The sequence below is a fragment of the Epinephelus moara genome, chromosome 8 (genome assembly GCF_006386435.1).
Source record: "Epinephelus moara isolate mb chromosome 8, YSFRI_EMoa_1.0, whole genome shotgun sequence".
Taxonomy (NCBI): Eukaryota; Metazoa; Chordata; class Actinopteri; order Perciformes; family Serranidae; genus Epinephelus; species Epinephelus moara.
This window is the reverse complement of record NC_065513.1, coordinates 26,582,925-26,604,368: the sequence shown is the minus strand read 5'-3', so window position 1 is coordinate 26,604,368 and position 21,444 is coordinate 26,582,925. Positions and strand designations below refer to the sequence as shown.

The 21,444-nt window shown below is 40.8% G+C and overlaps 1 protein-coding gene across 1 annotated transcript in view; it reads right to left on the bottom strand.

Annotated features, from left to right (window-relative positions):
* grid2 (glutamate receptor, ionotropic, delta 2) overlaps positions 1-21,444 on the bottom strand; it is a 703,051-nt gene that overhangs the window by 132,990 nt on the left and 548,617 nt on the right. Inside the window, exons 10-11 of the mRNA XM_050052029.1 lie at positions 18,699-18,896; positions 8,893-9,205 (exon numbers count right to left, since the gene is read on the bottom strand). Coding sequence (XP_049907986.1) covers positions 8,893-9,205; positions 18,699-18,896 — 511 coding nt within the window. The remainder of the gene's footprint in view (positions 1-8,892; positions 9,206-18,698; positions 18,897-21,444) is intronic.

Below are 21,444 nucleotides of genomic sequence, written 5' to 3'. Positions count from 1 at the left end.
AAAACAACCAATCAGAGTCCAAGGAGTCTCTAACACAGCTGTCAGTTATGTTAATCACAGCTCATAAACTGCAGTCAAACTGTCAAACTTGGCAGCGCTGATCAAATATGAATCAAGATTCTGACACTGCATTGCGTATTTCTCACCTCAAATGTTTTAAGAAACATATAAAGTGTACTGTTTAGCTGTAAAATGAGAACATTTGTGACCTACACGCCATATTGTCAACCAAAGTACCACACACCATCCACAAGCCGGACAAACTTTCTCATTTTACATCTAAACAGTATACTAAAATATGAAAACATTTGAGGAGAGACATAGGCAATGCAGTTGCAGAATCTTGATTCTTGCCTCAAATGTTTTCAGAAACATATTAAGTGTACTGTTTAGCTGTAAAATGAGAATGTTTGTGACCCAGCAGCCATATTGTCAACTGAAGTACCAAACACTGTCCACAAGATGGACCAACTTTCTCATTTTACAGCTAAACAGTACACTTAATATGAAAACATTTGAGGAGAGACATAGGTAACACAGTTATCTTTATTCCTGCCTCAAACGTTTTCACAAACATATTTTAGTGTACTGTTCAGATGTAAAATGAGAATGTTTGTGACCTGGCAGCAATATTTTCAACTTAAGTACCAAAAGCCATCCACAAGCTGGACCAGCTTTCTCATTTTACAGTTAAACAACACACTAATATATTTAGTGTACTGTTTAGCTGTAAATGAGAACATTTGTAACCCGGCTGCCATGTTGAAAACAGCCAAGCCGAAACGAAGCACCGCCCACTGGCCAGATCAGCTTTTTAATTTTGCCAGCTAAACAGTACACTTAAATATGTTTCTGAAAACATTTAAGGTAAGTAACAGACAATGGAGTAACAGAATTTTGAATCATATTTGAAGAGGGCTGCCTAGTTTGGCAGTTTGACCGCAGTTCAAGAGGCAAGGTTGACACGATTGACAGCTGAGTTAGAGAATCCTCTGACTCTGATTGGTTGTTTTTCTTCATGTTTGACAAAGCCTATAAAAGTGCTACAAGGCAACAGGGCAGGCAGAGACGGATTATCTGTCTCATTGAGTGCTGTGTTATCAGTTACCTACTGCAGCTTTAATTTTGTCAGGAAGACACAAATACACCAAATAAATGTCAATGTTAATGGGATTAATAGAGTAATTCGTACTAGATTGTTGCTCTTTAGCTGCTGGATGTGTATACTGTATAAGCAACCCTTTTTGCAAACAAACCTTCACCACATCACCTTAAAGGGTGATAACATGTCAGTGTTATAATCATAGGTTGTTACCGCTGCCCCTAAGTGGCAGAAAAAGAAAGCCATTACAAAAAGCAACAACATGAAGTACTCTTTCACAACTAAAAGTACCATGTTCAAAATAGAAAAGCACATAAGCACTTTAAGCAAAACATACTCACAGTAGATGTTTGCCAAAGGGCTCCTGTTTAAGTGTTGTGTTGTTAAATTATACCAATAAACCAAAGCAAATTCCTTATAAATGAAAACCTACTCGGCAATAAACCCTGATTCTGATTCGGGTAGAATTATTATTACTGATGCTAATTTTGGTTCTGATCGAGATATAGCTAACTTCCTTACAAATATACATTTGGTTTGATCAAATCCATAATAATACATTATATTTTCTATAATGGTAAATGGACTGCACTTACATAGCACTTTTCTAGTCTCCTGACCACTCAAAGTGCTTTTACACTACATGTCACATTCTCCATTCACACACTAGTGGCCAAGGTGACCATACATAGTGCCACCTGCTACTCAGTAACCATTCACACACTCTCACACACCAAACAGCTATCCGGAGAAATTTGGGGTTCAGTATGCCCAAGAATACTACGACATGCGTACTGGGGGAGCCGGGGATCGAACTGCAGACCTTCCGATTGGTGGATGACACGCTCTACCTCTGAGTCACAGCCGCCCCATACTTTCCAATCAATTAAAATATTTTAAAAAATTTAAATGTATTTAGCTCATTTCTGTCACTGGAGGAGAATGGGGTTATGGTGGACGGACGGGCGGAAGAGATGAAAGCAGGTTTAAATGGGATGTGGCTGAAGCAGTAACAGCTGGAGCTCATCACATGTGAGCGGTAAAAAAGTAGTGGACAGAGGGAGGGCAAGTGAGATCTCTGGGAATGGAGAGAAAAAAGGTGGAGAGAAAAGGAAGCAACTGTGACAGAAACAAGAGAGCATAGAGTGGAAAAAGGAGCAAGAGAGAGGCGCGCATTTAATGGAACTGCTGAGAGACGGTCTCTTTTCACAGTGGCACATCTCTGTAGCCGGAAAGAGACTGTGAGAGGGACAGAGAGAAGAAAAGAGGGAGGATAGATGGAGAGATTGCGGGGCACAGTCAGGAGGGATGGGCGTCCTAAAGTTGGGTCCACTTCACAGCAGCACAACACAGTCGTTAGAGGGGGATAATGGATTAGAGGGAGTCATAAAGAGAGGAAGAGAGGGAGAAAAAGAGAAGAAGAGAGCAGGAAAATGATGATAACGTTGCCTTCCCAGCAGTACGGCACAGCAGAAGCAGAGATAATGACGGAGGGAGAGACACATAGAGGAAGAGAGAGAGAGGGGATGGAGAGTGCCGAACACGAACGTGGTTCACATCGAGAAAACTCAGCAGTCAGTCGAAAGAATTGGAGAATGGAGAGAACAGAGATGGAAGGATGAGAGACAAAAAGATGCAGGAAGGAAACAGAGAATTTTTTTTTCTATATGGTGCCACGACAAGGCTGTGAACAGAACACACACTCTTTCTGTCTCTTTCGCAGTCACACTCACTCATACAGACAGATATATGCACAGCAGGGGACAGCGAGGGAAAAAGGAGGTGCAGAGTGTGTGAGAGGAATAAAAAAAAAAAAGAGGGAAACAGAGAGGATGTTTGGAGCAGCAGATGGAAAGATCAAAGTGTTTATTATGGCCTATGGCCCTGATTCTGTGTGTGCGTGTCTGCAGTTTTTTTCCAAACAGCGAAAACAAGTAATTCACAGTGTGTGTGTGTGTGACTGCATATGTATTTCCCACAAAGTTAGCTCTAATTGAGAGACAGCAGCACTCATGCTGACAGTGGGGCTGCATGCTAAGATAACACACGCATATGCGCACACATCCACAAAAACACAGTCTGTTTCTCCACAGCGTCTTCCTCCTCCCCTACTGGTTAGGACATTAATTAGGGGAGAACACGTAGAAAGCGAGACAGAGAGAGAGAGACGGCGTGACTGGGGAAGATTTGTGAAAGACAAATATTCAGTGTGACACCAGAGTTTTGCTTTTGACTGTTCTACTTTAGCTCAAACACTGCCGGCAAAACTTAGGAGTCAGGACGGGGCAAAGAGGAAGCGGAGGGATGGCGAGACAGATAGTGGGAGACAGGGAGGTATATCGAAACAGGAAATGGGATGGAGGAATGGGGGGGGGGGGGGCATGTCCGCTCTCACACGCTGTCTCTCGTAGTTTGATTTTTCTCTCTCCTCAACAAGTCTGACTTGCGTAACAGTCCCCCCTCTCCCTCCTACACAGGTTACACGTCAGCAGAGATGCCTCCTTTGACTGCCAGCTTCTGTCGCCTGTTTGCACATTTCAATTACAGCAGAGTTCACAGTCCATTTGATAACTGTGGCCACTTCAGCTTTCTTCTCTCGCGGAGTAGAGCAGCTTTGCAGCCAAAAAAAAAAAAAAAAAAAGGAGACACACTAAAAAAGCAAGTATCGTGGTTGTTGCAGTTTTAAAATGTAATCTGTTGCAGATGCTCTCTGGCTGCGGAACACACTGCTCAAACAACACCTGAGGGCACCTGAGACCTCGAGCTTCCTCTGTAAAGCTGGACCGAAAACCTCTCTCTACAGCGAGACATTTTCTTTGATCTGCTAAATTATCTTTCCACTGTTTTACTGCTATTTCCTGGTGTGTGTGTTTTTTTTTTATCCTTTTTTTTCTGTCTTTCTTGTTAGAATTATGTTTTTCTTTTGGCACTTTGGGGTTTTGCTTTTAATGAAATGGATAACAAATTAATTGCATCATTACTGAATTTACTTGGACTGTTCAATAGGATTCTCCAGATGATTCAAACACAGTAACAAATGGTCACTTTAATTATTTGCCTTTGGTTTTATTCTGGATCCAATATCCGTAGAAAATTATGTTTAATCCACTCTACAGGCTGTAATTTAAGCAGCATTATCATCTTTGACTGTGAATAACACTTTCATTCCACAGCCTGTATAAATGTGTCCAACTCACAAAGGATTTTTTTGCTTTCATGCACATTCCTCTGTTCCTGCTGGTTTACCATCATCCACAACACTGAGTGAAGTAGACACTTCCTTATCAGCACTTCTGCTCAGGCTGTTCAAACTTCTGTCTGGGGTGCTTCAACTTTCCTACGACCGCACTCACTGCAACTCATCCAAACTGCTGCGGGCAGTCTTGTTTTCTGTCCTCCTGAATTCCTGCACGTCACCCTCGTCCTGCTCTCCCCTCACAGACTGCCTGTGGTGGCTCATTTCAGATCCAAAACCTGGCGTACAAGACTGCAAATGAGTGCACATCCGCATCCCTCCAGGCCATGGTTTGTCCAGGCACTACATACCAGCCCATCAATGCCCTGCACTCTGCTAATGTTGTCTGCTTGGCCCTCCTAATAATGTGACCTGGTAATCACTCATCCCAGCCTTGACTCCTCTCCCTCCTGGCTCTGAAAAATATTGGAATGACCTTCCCACCTCAGCCGGGGCCAAAGAGTAACCCAACTGAAGCTGAAAATTAATCTCCTTAGGAAACATTTCACATCCTCTTTAAATCATGTCCTCTCTCCCACATCTTCCTCTTCGCACACACCACTTACATACTTCATTCTGTCTTCAGTTCTTGCTTAACTTTGGTGTGTTCACCTTCGTATGATTTTCCTCATATTCCTGCATCTCTCGCCATCACTGTTCTCACTGATGAAACACCCAAAATTTCATTTGTGTTGGCAGCATTGCAGATGTGGCCTGCTTTCAAAAGAAGACAGATGGAGTGCAACCAAAACTAACATCCAGAACAAACGCGTGACGATATGAGGTCTCCGCTGGCTGCCACCACTGCATGTTTTTGAGTTCAAGTTGCACAGCATTTAAAAGTATTTACTCAACACAGCAGAAACAGCATCTACCTGTGTGCTTACATTCTATTTTCGGTAACACTTTACTTGAAGGTATCGACATAAGGGTGACATGACACTGTCATAACTATGACATGAGACTGTCATGAACTTGTCATAAACATTATGTACATGTCATAAACGTTTATGACTGCTGTCATTAAGTGTCATTCAGTTTTTGTAATGACAAGTTGACATTGTTTGGGTTGTCTTGATGATGACAACTTGACATTAATTAAAGTGACATTACCAGAAGTTGTCTTTGTCATGACAAGTTGACATTAAATTTGTTTGGGATGTCCTTATAATGACAATTTGACATTAACCAGGATAACATTAATAGAAGATGTCTTTGTCATAACAAGTTGACATTAACAAGAAATGCACCTCTTTTTGTGTTTATGACAAGTTGACATAATGATTATTATTGTTATGACAAAGACGTCTTCTGGTAGTGTCATCCTGGTTAATGTCAAGTTGTCATAATAAGTACATCCCAAACAAATTTAAGGTCAACTTGTCATGACAAAGACAACTTCTGGTAATGTCACTTTAATTAATGTCAACTTGTCATAATCAAGACAACCCAAACAATGTCAACTTGTCATTACAAAAACTGAATGACACTTAATGACAGCAGTCATAAACGTTTATGACATGTACATAATGTTTATGACAGGTTCACGACCGTGTCATATCATAGTTATGACAGTGTCATGTCACTCTTATGTAGATACCTTCAAGTAAAGTGTTACCCTATTTTCTATAGTTTATTTCTTGATCGTTTGTACCAAAGTCTGCTCAGTTCACTCCCTCAGTGTTGTTTATTGCTCTTTAAAGCATGTACAACTTTTCATCACAGTGGCTGGTGTGTCTGACCTTGCTCCGATCGAGTTTGCTGTATATCCACCTCACCTGATGGTCGCTTGTAAAGTGAGCACTGTATAAATTTATGTCCAATCTCCTTCTCTGCCTCTGCCTCTTTTTCAAAGACTGGAGGGAAACAATCACAGCCTTTTGCCGATATTAATGTCCTCTCGCAATTACTAAGCTGAGGTTATTATGTATGCAAGTGGGACTAGTGACTTTTTATTTATTTGTTCTGTATTCCTGCTGCACACCTGAGTCTGTGAGCAACAGTTTAATATTTTTTATGTCAAAGTTGCTCTTTGAGGTGTTCTTTGGTTTGAGGAGTTACTGTATTACTGTTGAATAATAAAAAGCAAATCCCAAGATTTCTTCTCGGGCCTTTGATGTAGCAGTTAACAAAGCAGATTTTGTCAGATGCAGTCCTTCCCATTGTGTCTCTTTCCCTCTTTCACTCTCCTTGAGACCAATTAGACATAGTTTATGGCGTACAGATATTTCCCCCACTATTCCCATTCCCTCTCTCGTTGCCTCTATATGTCTCCCCCTCTGTTGGCCAATGTACGTACACACACACACACACACACACACACACACCACACAGAGACCTTTGGGTGAAGTTGTAAACAGACAGCCAATTGGCTTGGTTGCCCTGATGGATGGGTGGCGTGCACGTGGAGCGGAAAAGAAAGAAGGAGGGATGAATGGAAGACAGCAGAAAAGATGTTAAAGAGAAGGGACGGAAGGACACAAAGCAAGAGATGAAAGGGAGAAAGAAGAAAGAAAGTATAAGAAAGGGAAGTGGGTTTTAAGAGGAAGAAAAGAAAAGAGAGGGGTTGAGAGATATAAGTGTAATCCCTGTGCACCTCCCTCTTTCTCCTCTCGCCCTTTCTCCCTATCTTCCTCTCACAGTCAAAGTGACACAGCCAAAAGCAAAATCCTGGCGTTATGTTTGACTATTCCCTCTCAACACTCATCTCCAGCTCCCCCCTGCTGTGGGTGTGTGTGTCTTTGCATCTGAATCAATTTTCCCTAAGGGTAATATTTCAGGGTGAAGCACAAAGGTCTGGGACATTATAGAGTGAGAGAGCTGCTGCATGAATATTCCAGTGCCTGTTTGTACGTCCTTTTTTTTTTTTTTTTCCCACTGACTTTATAAGCCTTTGTCAAATGAAGCCTAATTTGTCAGTCAGGATGTAGTTTAATTCTATAATTAGTCATCCCGGGCTGAAAGATGAGATCTCTGCTTTGCAAAATGGTTGCTGGGATGAAAGTAAACCACATTCCAGGTGACTTTTAAAGCCAGTGAAGGTCAGCCCACTTAGCCTTGCGGCAGTAGTCTGTTCATGCTCAGTTAATTTTCTGAGAGATATTTCTGGCTAGCCAAATCAGAAACGAATTACCTGTGGCTAAAGCACTGCTCCCGAACATGAACAAGACGCACCTGATGCCGCGCACAAACACACTCATTCACACACACTGTACAGTATACACCCAACACACAGCCACACACACACCAGTATAAACCCACACAAAGGACAAACCCATTCTTGAGGAATTAGATCCTTTCTCTCTCGCTCTTTTTTTCTCTCTAATGATGCCATGACTAAAATGTTAATTACGGCCAAAAAGAGAAACGATTGCGAATATCAAACAGCAATTAGCATGTATCATCATCATCATTACCACCATTAGCTGCAGCACAAGATGGAGGATTATTTACCAAACGGTGGAACGCTCATCAGTTGCTTATTCAGGGTCTGAAATGTTTCATAGGGAGTGTTAAAAAAAGGGGGAAAAATCCTCCTAAATTTTGCATAATTAATGTAGCTTAAAAATTAACTATTGCGAATCCTGGAGCAGTGTGCTCATTGGAAAATAGCAGTTACTTATTTATTGAGCAGCAAACCACATGCACCGCCACCCAGACAAAAACACAAACATTAGCCTAGAAATATAAAAATATTTAATGTTTCTCTTTCATATTACTCTCAACAGATACTTAATGAAACACACAAACCAGTTTGAAAACAGACAATGAACATTGATGTGATCTTATGTTTCCCTTGTTCCCACCCTCTCCTCGTCATGGCTCTGATCCTGCACTGATGACATTTAAATCCTTCCCTGGACATCAATTGTCTAATGACCACACCTGAGCACGGCCCAGTGGATTCTGGAAAATCTTTGGGTAGACAACCAGGATGAGGTCATTATCCTCCAATCCATGTGGAACAAGACCTCTCCTCCCTTTTTGCTCTCATTTGAGTATTGTGCTCAAACACGAAAGGTCAAGCCACGCTTACGACACCCAGAGGACAGCTATTATCAGGTTTCTGACATTAGATTGCTTTAGCAATCACTGATTTTCTTTTGTGCTTCCCTCCCCTCCTGTTATCTCTCTCGGTCTCTTACCTTTGAGATAGACCCTGCAAATATAGTATGTTGCTGAACATATCCCTACGGCAACATATTAAACAACAACACTTCTGTGCACCTTCTGGTTGCCAGCTGGAGTAACAATCGTAAACTTTGAAAGTGTGCAAAATATTCTGGGAGCCCCGGAATTATAGAGCTTGACTTGCTTCATTAAAAGGCTACAAATGAGTGAACAGCATGCCAGCTTCACTCATAACTGCCATTTTTAGTTAAAGATCACTTCAGGTAATCTCATGGTACGTCATGTGACAAGTAAACAAAAATACTTGGAACCCTGTTACCTGAAAAGTATCATCATATACTAACTGATTTCACCTTATACATTTGGAGAAAATGTAAGCAGCAGGAATTATGTTCATTCTCAACATGTCTCATTGTTTCCTTACCTTGTTGTACAAAGGAGCCGTACACGAACCACATGGAATTGTACAGCGTAGTCGAGGACACAGATCCCATGGGTAGCCGAGGTGGGTTGAGCCAGTTGAGCAAGTACACCAGGATGCCGACGAGGAGCACGGTGCCCGCGATGCATGCCCACAGTGACAGGTCGAAGGGCGCCAGGCAGGCAAACATGTCCACGGTGCGTTCGGCCTTGCGCAGCAGAACGCCCACAGAATAATCCATGTAGCGTGTGGTGAAGTCCACGACGCTCTCTCGCTCAGGCGTGATGGTCAGGGCAGAAAGTCCCACATCGGCTCGCTGCAAGAGGCGGAGGGGAAAGAGAGTGGTTTGAAGTGTCAACACTGTGAAAATGTGTAGGTGAGGAACACAGCTGAAAAATGTGGACTTTTGTACCCAGAGAAAGTTAAGTGCTTTAAGTCCTGCCTCCGTTTCTTCCCACCATCTACATTATGCATTCAGATGGTGAATACAAAGACACTTTACCATTACCTGCTAAACATCTGGGATTCAAGCAGATAAACACTATGGGTTATCTAAGAACATGACTTTTGTCAACAATATGCCCTTTTTTATGAAAGTAAGTGCAAATAATTTGTTACAAATCATTTAGAATAAGTTGTCTTTATGCACCTGTAAACACACAGGCATGAGGGAGATAAAGCAATCGTTCAAAACAAGCCCTACACACACTTTATTTAATGGCTACTCTTGACCAAAATGTAGCTATTGAATAAATTCACCATAAAACCATACTCTCAGAAAGTTTTTGTATGTTCCCATGGCCTTCCCTGCAGCCTACTGAGTTTAGATATTGATGAGAAATTCTGAAATGTTGTGAAAGCTTCTTTTTAAAATTACTATTAGTATTTCTTCATGTTTGTGTCCTACATGTTGACTTAACATGAAGGTTCGTAAGACATTTCTCAAGACATTCTCCCATCCACCCATATATCCACAGCTATATAAGTGATTCAAACTATATGGATACCAAGCAGCACAGAGGGTTAAATAATTAATAGGTGGGGAAAAAAAGAGTAGCCTATGTACTGACAGTGGACATCTGACATGTGCTTTGCGTAATGTGAGATCAGTTCTTGGACAATGTCTGTCGTTGCTGCAGTCTAGGAATGGGCTCTGAATTTTCAGGAACAAATCATGGCATCAAGATAGTCTGAGTTAGGGGTGTGCCATATCATCTCGTTCACAATAATACTGGTATAATTCTTAATATCATATGAAAAATTTATATTGTGATAATCACAATGTGTCTACGTGTTGACATGTTGACGTCATACTGTTACGCACGGCAACAACAAACATGGCTGAAATGGTTAGTAGTATTAGCGACTCTGCGGTGGTTCCAAAAAGAGGAGTAGTAGCGTGGAATAAACTGTGATATCGTTAGGCCTGGGCGTCCTGAATGTTTTATGAACAGCCCCAGACTTCTCAGACAGTCACCGCTCAGAAGGAACTCATTCAGCGGCTCCTCTGGCAGCAGCACAGTGTCTCTGCCTCTCCTGTCTCACTGTGCGCACACGGGAGCTGGTGTCGTCAAGGGATTTTGTCACAAACCTTTGGTGATGTAAACCTACGTGACACGTGATGCTCGCGACTCAACATAAAAACTACATATATGTGAATGTGCTTAAGTTCTGGTGTCATAACAGCCTTTCACAGATTACAGTGATGATTAAAGGAGAAATGGCAGAGCATAAAGGTCCAGGTGGGAAACAAAACAACTCAATCATTTGGGGTTTTACTAAAAGAATGAAATCACCTGTTGATTTACATATATAGATCCCAGGATACATTTTCTGTATTTGGGAGCTGTTTAAATGTGTAATTTGTGGTAGATTTTATTTTGTTGAACTGTTAACATTGTATACAGAATCTGAATCTCACTCTGAGTTACTGTTGTTGTTTATGAACTAAAGAAATTAGAGATCATTTTTGTTTAGTTTTTACTGAATATATGAAGGCAAACTTTTGAATTAGCAGTAAAACTACATTACTAACATTTGTCATATCGTGAAGAATATCGCTATCACAAAAATACCCTGAAATATCATGATATGATTTTAGGGCCATGTCGCCCACCCTTAGTCTGAGTGTGACTCCTTTGTAACCTGCTACGATGAGGGTTGACTGCTTTCCATTGTCTCATAATAATTCTGCATCCTGTTATCCTCGCCAGTCAGCACCAGAATTTACTGAAACAATGTATCTACAGTTTTTTAGTGAATGGAAATTAAGCAAGGATACATTGGGTTAAACTTTTTAATTCAACAGATAGCACACTAAATGCAGCTAACGCATTTCTCATTAAAGGAACTGACAATGATCTTCAAAGTTTGTTCAATATTATGAGTTGTCTTGGTATGAAATGGAGACTGAAAAATAAGACTGATGTCAGAGAGAGTTAATTCTTATTATGTGTTTTGTGCTCTGTTTTGCCTGTGTGCTGTCAGTAAGAATTTCTCGTAAGCCCGCTGTAACACGCAGCATGGACTGGGCATCTTCTGATGTGCATTTGAATTGTTCATTTATTCAAAGCATTCAAAGCTTTTCTCATCATCTGGAATTCTTGGAATTTTAAGAGACAACAAATGGCTGCTTTAATTATTTACGTGTAAGGACTTGAAGTTGGAAAAAAAAAAAAAAAAGCTGTCAGTGAGTATGTCTGCCAAGAAAAATAGGATAAGCTCAGCTTAAATGCAAAAAACAGTAATGGCTAATTAAAATGTTTTCAGTCCCCAGTGCTTGGCGAGCAGCTGTAGACATCTGCTTGTAAAATAAGGATTTAAGATGCTGTTGTGCACATGTATGTTTGAACGCTAATGCTAGAGAATGCATATAATATATAAACTCTATAGATAATCAGATTTAATTTACAAGAAACAACTTATTGTAATAAGTTAGGTGATTTTGTAGAGGAACGCAAAGCCCTACAGCCACTGGACTCACACATACACTGATTGCACACTTAACACACGCTTGCATGCTTACCACATCCATATTCCCACACACACACAAAAACAAAAATTTCAATCCACTGTAGGCAAAAAATAAATAAATAAAAAAAATCGGCTAATTTCACAGTTGAGTGAGGAAACAAAATGCTTAAATGTGCAGAAATTGTCACTTACACTGCATAAGAAGAATATTAGGAGAAGCCCTGCAGGATGCCTGTTGGTTGAGACAACACAACGATATGCATACAAGTCTGTGTGTGTGTGTGTGTGTGTGTGTGTGTGTGTGTGTGTGTGTGTGTGTGTGTGAGAGAAAAGAGATGAATCGCTGTGCTGACTGCTGTGGTCAGTCAACATGGAAACTTCCAGAGAGCACTCTGGGTAATAATTATCTGGTATAATTGGGTTTTTGGAGAGATAAACCTTGTTGCTGACTGATGGGGAAAACAAAATGCTCGGTTTATTTACAGCCTGTGCTTGTCTGTGTACACATAAATATGCATTGTGCTCAAAGCATTTCTCTATCATTTTGTAAGCTGTTGGATCTGTGGGGGAATACAAAGGCTGAACACACACACAAGTATACAAGGTCAAGGGAAGGAGAGCCTGGTGTTGAACTAATTTTCAAGCCTAACACAAAGCAAAAAGGAAATAATGAAGGGAAATTTCAGAGAGAACATTGCTGCTAATAAAAAAAACATCCTTGACCTATGAAGAATGAACAAAATATGCAGCAGCTTAGTGCAATTCCAGGAAGACATCAAAGGGCATTGTACACACACATACAGATATGAGCATTCACTTGCACAAACACATATACATAGTTGGAAATGTTAATTAAAGACCAGCTCAGTCTTTATTGCTACTATTGTTTTTTTATTGTCAAATCATTGTCTTGAGCAGGGCTGAGCGATAAAACGATCTCACAATAGGATCACAATAACATGTATGTCGGTGACGATGATAAACTTTGGTCAGTTTTACCTTTAGACGTAGATAGATCGAAACAGCGTGTCCCGCAGCATAAGTTAACAGCTGTCAGTCAATGTGCAGTGTTGGGAAAGCACAAATTGTACACGCCTATTTTTCAATGCAAAGTTTGTGCCGAGCTGAGTCTGAATTGAAAGTTGCGTGGATGTTACGAAAAGAGGGGAAAATGAGCACAAGTGAGGAGCAAAGCAGCGGTGAAGCTAAAGAACAGCTCGCGTTATCCTCAAAAGCTGACACAATTGTGGAAAGGTTTCACCACGTCAATAGTTGGAAAGCGGTTTGGCTACCTGAAAGGTGACAACGCACAGACAAAGACGGTCCGCGAAATATGTCATCAGTTGGTGCCAACCAGGATGGGAAACACAACAGTCCTGCCTCTTTAAATTCAGTGCTCCAATCACAGTTGAGCAAATGACAGAGCCTCGGCCAGCTTTACGCTTTTCTGTTACACCCAGATATCCTACGTGCTAGGCTCTTCTGTGTTTCTAAGAAAACAGAATTTTGAAGATGATTTGAGATGTGGCTGAGGGACTGTCACTATCGTCACAGCCAGATTACATTGTACAAAGTCGCATCTTAAGTTTCAGCCACAGCTAACAAATACATGCTAACTGTCTAGCGAATATATAGCTAGCTGGCGTAATGTCTCATTGCCAGCACCAGCCTGGCATGCTTCCTCCTTATTTCTGTGGCAATGCTGAAGAGATTTGGAGAAGGAAAGATAGGTATGACAGATTTTTAAGTTGACATGAATTATTGCCACCCAGCTGCCAGGGAAAATGTTGGCATTAAACTTTTCTGCAAACCACAGATATCATACATTTGCAAGTCATTATGTAGAGCAGTGGTTCCCAACTGGTCCAGCCATCGGATCCAGATTTCTCCTTAGTCATTAGTTCAAGGTCCACACAGTTTAATGTATTCAGCATCATACTTGCGTTTGGCCATTAGGGCTGCAACTAACGATTATTTTCATTGTCGACTAATCTGTCGATTATTTCTTCGATTAGTCGACTAATCATTTTATCAAAAAATGTGTTAAAATGTTGTTGAATGTCGGTCTGTCTCTTCCAAACCCCAAAATGATGTCATCTAATGTCTTGTTTCATACTCACGCCAAAGGGTTTTAGTTCACCGTCATGGGAGAGTGTGTAAAGCTGCCAATATTTGAACATAAGAGGCTGCAATAAGATTATTCTGGGGTTCTTTTATAGTACTTTTCTATGAAAAATGACTCAAACCGATTAGTCGACTACTAAAATAGTCACCGATTATTTTAATAGTTGATTAGTCATCGATTAGTCGACTAATCGTTGCAGCCCTATAGGCCATGTCGTTGAGCTAGTCTTCTGTCTCTGTCAAACAGCTGTCCATTAGTCACTCACTCTACAGCAGGAAATGGCACTTCAAAATAAAACCTCTGTGCCAGAAATTCGCTGTGCTTAATAGTAAAATTTGTCTTTTACAAACTTGACACGTTTGCAAGTCACTTGTGGTCCATTCAGAATGGAAAGTGGTTCGGTTTTGGCACCAGATTATGGTTCGGAAAAGATCATGTCTTGTCCAATGTTCCCTCTAATTTTTAAAACTCCTGAGCAGGCATTCACCTTCCCTGAGTGACTACTTGAGCGACTGTGGGCGACATCTGACGCCTACACACTACCTCCACATGGAAATACTTAAGAGAAAGTAATGCCTACACAAAGAGCAAACCATTCTTTGGAATACAAAATAAGTAACAATAACATCAACTCTTTCTTGGCACAGAAGTATGCTTGATAACAGAGTAGATTTTAAATTGTAAGAATATACAATAGTCCTAGTAACTGCCAAGTACTCTAGGCCTCTAAACTGCAACAAATAAAATATACTAGAGCACACAATTAAATGTAAACTTAAACTGCTGTTGTACTACTACAGACAGTGCCACTGTATTTGGTGAAAACATTTTCCTAGCAAAAATATTAGTGGCCAGGCAGTGCAAATAGTGCATGTAAACATAAACTAAAATTGTAGCAGCACTACGGCTACAGACAGTGCTGTACTGGATGAAAAGTTTTTACAGTGTAGAAAAATATCAAAATGTGTAACGTTATGCTGTAATTATGTAGGTGTGTACAGTGTATGTGCATACATATTCTGTGTGTGTGTGTGTTTGCATAATTGTATGCTGTAATTCTTACGTGACAGTTCTTACAATATCCACAGCATGTAAATGTCCTTTTCTTCCAACGTGTCGCTTAAGGTAGTCTAGTTTGCACTCACTCCACACTTTCCCCTCTGAAAACTCGCCTTGAACTTTCGCTTCACTGCACGTCTTGCAAACAACTCCAATATCAGTTGAAAAAGAAAAAATGTCGCCGAGCTTCACAGGTGGCGTCCGCTCCTCGTTCCCAGTTTGAATATACTCCGACAGCCACTCCAACTTGAACGACGTGCGTTTTTTCTTGCAGAGGATAAAGTGCCAGAGCCGTCGCCTTTAGCCATAGCTGCATTGCTAATGGCTAACAACAAAACAAATGCGCCAACAGCGGCTTCTCGACATAATGCCATTGATTGGCTGTCAAGCTACACAGCCGTGGCAGGATTGGCTGGGAAGCCTGGTGGGGCTTTTTTTTTTTTTTAATCATCACTGACTGACAGTACATTGTCACCTGTCACTCATTGCATAGACAAACGCCCACAATGGGGTGCGTTCACGTTCACTGTTAAAGTCAAACATTTCATCATTCACAGGACATATTAGGAGAAGAACACCTTAGAGGGAACAGTGGTCTTGTCGATGGGTTGCTACAAAACACCCATTTGTGGAGCCTCGAAAGTGGATTGAAAAACACAGATGGAAACACAGCAAAGGTCCATTACATTAGTCTGCAGCTTGGCAGCTTTCTCATCTAGGTGACGCACCAACCACCTTGCTCCCCACTGCCTGATGACAAATACAGCTCATATGTTACGTCTTTTTAGGAGCATTGATATGATATAAATAAAAAGTGCGCAGAAACGTAAAATGCCAATGTTTTCTTCTGCCAAATAGGTTGATCATCATTTGCCATAAAAGTTCAACGCTAACCTTTCTTTTATTATATTATCTCTGTGGGGCTAACATTACCTGCAGCGCCAAAGTAACTTTTGGTGTTATTTAGTTGGCTATACACAATATCACTGTGAATATGTCCCTCCATCGCATACCGTAGTCCTTGCTGTCTGTTTCTTGAAGATACTGCCTGATGCACATGACACTATTTAATAAACATTGCTACACACGCTAAACAGAACTGGAATTGCTACGTCTCTTTTGGCCAAGCTTCTCTAACCTGGCAACAGTAACTACATGAAGTGGGACTTGGGATCAGTCAATTGCTTAAGGCAAACTTACACCAACCTCTATTGCCCCTCTATAGTTCTGGTACTGAATGGAAAAAAGCCCCGTTGTTGTTATTACTGCCTTGGCCTTGTTGCATCCCATTTTAGCAGTCCATAAATTATTTTGGGGAAAAAAGAATGGCGTGACTGTAAGAAACAGAGGTGAGCTCAAGGCTTATTGTTGGCGGGCCCCCACATGACAACACTCAATGAATGTTTTAAGCAACCAAGGCCCCAGTGGAAGAGTGAAGGGCTCAGAAACCATGAGCTATTCAGTATATTCAGATGCTTCTTGTAATGAGTACAAAAATATTGCATGTGCTGCTACTTATTCAACTTTTTTATAGAGATATTGATCCCAAAATTGGCTGTGTAGTAAAGATGAAAGATCCCTTTCCTTGTGGTCTGTGTCTCTGCTGCTTACTTTCTTTCTGCGGCTATGAACAGATGGATCACATTATCAAACATATTCAGTACTTTGACAAAATAATCTCCAATATTCACTTGTGTTTGCCAATGGCTGCTGGAAAAGCTGAATAGACAGTCAGACAAGAGACAGCTTCAGCATCTAAATTGAGGGCAATAAAACTGGCAGAATAAAAGATTGATTTGCGAGTTTGTTATGCAGCAGTGAAAGTGATGCGCTTTGTGCTAATGGAGGAGTTACCTCAAGTAACCTGCAATCTATGACCGCTATGGTAAAGCTAAGGCCTTTGCATTCCCCTCAAACTGTAAACCGCTCCATCTTTGTAAAATCCACATTCACAGCTTCACAGCCAGTTGAAAAATGTCACCGCCACTTTTCAACTTTTCACTGAGGCAGTTGTGTCTGTCAGAAGTTATGCATCAGATACTCGAAGCTACTTGAAGCTAGTCAAATTATCAGAAAGCCGCTGTTTTCACCCGTATGCAACATGACATCTCTGAATTTTTGAGGTCAGCCTCTCTCATGTCCACTTCAGACTACATGTTGCAATAGTTAGTGAATGAGTGTCTGAATTTCTCTCTCCAATTTAAAGAAGTTAAAGTCAGCTCTATGGTAGCCTAATGCAATATTTGCTTTTGAAGTGACATGATTTCAAGTGGGAATGTTATGATGGGACTCCAGACTGTACAAGCTCAATCTAAAGGAGGCTATAGTTCTACTTTGCATAAGTGAAGCCTATGGCATGTGTCTGCTTGCATGCATGCTTCTTCTTCTTGTGCATTGAAGTGGTGTGTGTGCAAAGATAAGCAACAAACTCTCATTTCTATATTCTCTCCACAGCTTGAAGGCATACTGTGCAGGATTTTTTCTAAAAACAATGTATAGACTCACACAAAAGAATCCCTCTCAATCATCACCTATGACCCACTAGAAGTGTGCAGTGGTGTCTGAATCTGCCGAGACTCTGCCCTATGCCTGTATTTTCTTCTTTTGCAGTGGTCAGGATGTTTCTACGTTTTAATTTTGGGCAATGGTGGCTAGCCCCAAGCCCAAAACTGTGTGCAGGTAAGACCTAGACTTTATGAAAAAGTAGTGATCAGGTAGTAGCAGCATGTATACAAGTGGAAGCTACAAAAATCTTGGACACAGTGCTGACAGAAACGCAAATAGGCAAACGCTGAGTGAACATACCTCATACTAAAATGAGAATAAATTTTGAGGTGACATGATTTCTAGTGGGAATGTTATGATGGGAATCCAGACTGTGCAGACTCAGTCTAAAGGAGGCTGTAGTCCTACTTTGCATAAGTGAAGCCTATGGCATGTGTCTGCTTGCATGCGTGCTTCTTCTCCTTGTGTATTGGAGTAGTGTGTGTGTGCATAGAGAAGCAACAAACTCCCATTTCCATATTCTCTCTACAGCCTAAAGGCATACTATGCAGGGTTTTCCTGAAATACAATGTACAAAAGAATCTCTCTCAATCATCACCTATGGCCCACTAGAAGTGTGTGGTGGTGTCTGAATCTGCCGAGACTCTGCCCTATGCCTGTATTTTCTTATTTTCATCTCATTTGCAGTGGTCAGGATGTTTGTATGTTTTAATTTTGGGCAATGGTTGTCCAAAATTGTGTACAGGTAAGACCAAGACTTCACGAAAAGGTAGTGATCAGGTAGTAGCAGCATGTATACAAGAGGAAGCTATGAAAATCTTGGACACGAGGGAGTCTGGGGTCTGCTTTCACTTTCACTTTAGCTGGTAAGCACTGAAGGAGAAGAGAGGATAAGAGCAGCACAATGAGTTCGCCTGCTTCCTGTTAGACGGGTAGGTGAGAAGCGTATGTACAAGCAGTGTAAGGATGAGGGGGCAAGTATTAAAGTTGCATTTACAAACAGCAACCAATAACTCCTGCACAGTATACCTGCAAATCCTCATTTATCCAACCCACATCACTGTCCTCCAATATTCCCCTTCATTGTTCTTGTATTGTGTGTGTTTGTGTGTGCTCATATGTGTTTGTGCGTGTATTTTCTCCTCACCTTAAAGACCAGTTCACCCATCAGTCCGTTCCATTGACCGTCAGGCTGCAAGCTGCCGTATTTGTGGTCTGGGGCGACGTAGATCTCGTACTTAAAGCCCAGGTAGTTGGACAGAGCATCGAGGACGTCAATAGAAAAGCCCTGGTACTTCTTTGGTTTTCCCAGAACGTTCTCCGACACCATTACAAACGGCTCCTCCTGGAAGGCAAAGATCAATCAGCGTGTCAGTAAGTCAGTCAATCATCCAATCAATACAGCATTCATTCAAGCATTAAATCACCCAATTACTCAAGTGGTCATTATACCACCACAAGTGTTCATCTTAAAGGAGAGGAGAATGTCTGCGAGAGCCCGCATTACGCATACAGTACAAGTAGGTCACATTCAGCACATTCTTATTTGCATTACTAAGTTTAAAACAATCAGTTAAAAGCCTGAAAGTAAAAGCAGATGTCAGATTAGTGTTGTCAAACATGCCACTTAAAGGTAAGCTTAAAAAACAGCTTGTATAAAATTTCCTACCACCAACAAATCAAGTCTTTTGTATTTTAAGACAAAAATCTCAATCTTCCCTTTTACCAACACATTGCTACCCTTGAAAGCCACATTACCACCCCTGACTTTCAACATTCATTAACATCCTGGGTGTAACAAATGGGTTAAGTTACCCCTCTTTTTTTAAGGTATTTTCATTGATAATAAAGATGCACAGAGCATCAACAAACACAGAACCCACAAGACAAAAAGACAACCCCACCCACCAACTCAGGAACAGAGAAAGCCAGACCAGCGAAAGGAAATCCAATAGACAAGAACGAAAAATAAATAAAGAAATGAAAAATTAGAAATTATAAATAAATAAATTACTTAAAAAAAAAAAAAAGATTAAAAAAATACATTAAAATCAAAACTAAATTTAAAAAATGGGGGAAAAAATTACGACAAAATAATTAACTTGTGTGACATCAGTAGGGGAGTATAGCATGTTTCATTACAATTTTTCAGCTTCCATATTTGCTACAAAAGTAAAAAAAAAAAAAAAAAAAAAATGGTTGCCAGGTGGCTAAGAAGTGTGCAGTTGATCCTTTAGTAAAAAAAAAAAAAAGGATTTTCTCCAATTGTAAATGATTCATAACATCCTTAATCCAATGTCCACATTTTGGAGGTGAGGAGTCTTTCCATTTACACAGGATGAGCCTTCTGGCCAGAGACAATGTCCATTTGGGCTCTACTTACGTTAACATCGAGAGGAGTTACTCCAAATACTGCCATGGACATAGATGGGGCAACCAGCTGTCTACGCATTGTTGAAAAAGTTTTTAATACTAAATCCCAGAAATTAAATAGTTTTGGACATGACCAGAACATGTGACATTACATGCACGGCTAAAGACTGTTTACACCTGTCACTCGTAACATCAACATCACTGCTAATCTTAGCCAACCGAGTTCTGGACCAGTGGAGTCTGTGTATAATCTTAAATTGCACAACAATATGTGCTTTAGTCACCCTCTGAAATGTAAACGGCCAAAGCCGAGTGTGATGGCCAAGGCCACACAAAGTAAAAGCCAGAAGTGGTAATATTGTTCACACACTCACCTATACTTTAATAAGTACACTGGTAAATTCTATTTGAAGGCAGCCACACCCCAAACAATTCATGTACAAATTTAAGTCCACAGTCATTTAGCCATACACTGTTTAAATGGAGTGCACACGTTTTCAAATTGTAGGGTTAGCTTGAGTAATTTCCTGTCATATTAATCATTTTTGCTCTTCTTTGTTTGAGTTACCGTGCTGGTGGGAGGTCTCTTCCTGCAGAAGCAAAAGGCGTGGCCAAGGGCAGAGAGCTGCTAAATCCTGCGGCCAGCTCACCAGGCAAAACCATCTACTGCCATGTCAGAGGGGGGATTTGGGCGTTTTTCCTTTGTATTAACTCTAGCTAAACGTCCATTTTGTTTTCCCCAATTTGGGTTACATAGTTTGGCCAAGCCACTATATATGGTCCCTCAGGTTTAATTTTATTAGCTCAGTTTGTTCAGTTAACACTTCGTGTTGTTGCTGTTATTCTGAGTATAGTTCTATTTTGCTGACCTTGTTTAAAGGCCTAGTTTTTAAGTTCCTGGTCTGTACTGTTTTTGCATCTTTTGGTTAAATAAAAACTCAACTTTTTCCACAAACTCCTGTTTTTACCATTGCCTCACAGCTTAGTACCTCACACCAAGTAAAATATGTACCACAGGGGTGACCTCTAGCTCACCAGGCAGAGTGTGTGCCCCATGTAGGATGAGTCCTTTGCTGCGGCCTGGGTTCGACATCGACCCGTGGCCCTCTGCTGCATGTTATCCCCCCTCTCTATCCCTTCTTTCCTGTCTATCTATGGCTGTCCTATCATTACAGACAAAACCCCCAAAATAGTCTCAAATTTTCTTGGTTAAAAAGTGGATTGCCTACAGCTCTATTGTGACATGCATGGGTGTCCTTGATCCTTGAGTGCAATATAAGATATAACAACACGGAGACTATTTAAAGCATTCATTTAAAGTGCATTAACTGAGCAGTTATTTCTGCTTCCATTGGTAGCACATTTCAAAGATATTTCCTTTTAACCCATATGGTAAAATAGTGAAAGATAAAAACAGTGCTCTGACCAGAAATAATTCCACCTCCTGTTGTTGTGAAGGCAAACTGGCTGCTGACAAAACTGATGCAAAGACATGCTGTACTTAATATCTGTCCATGTGT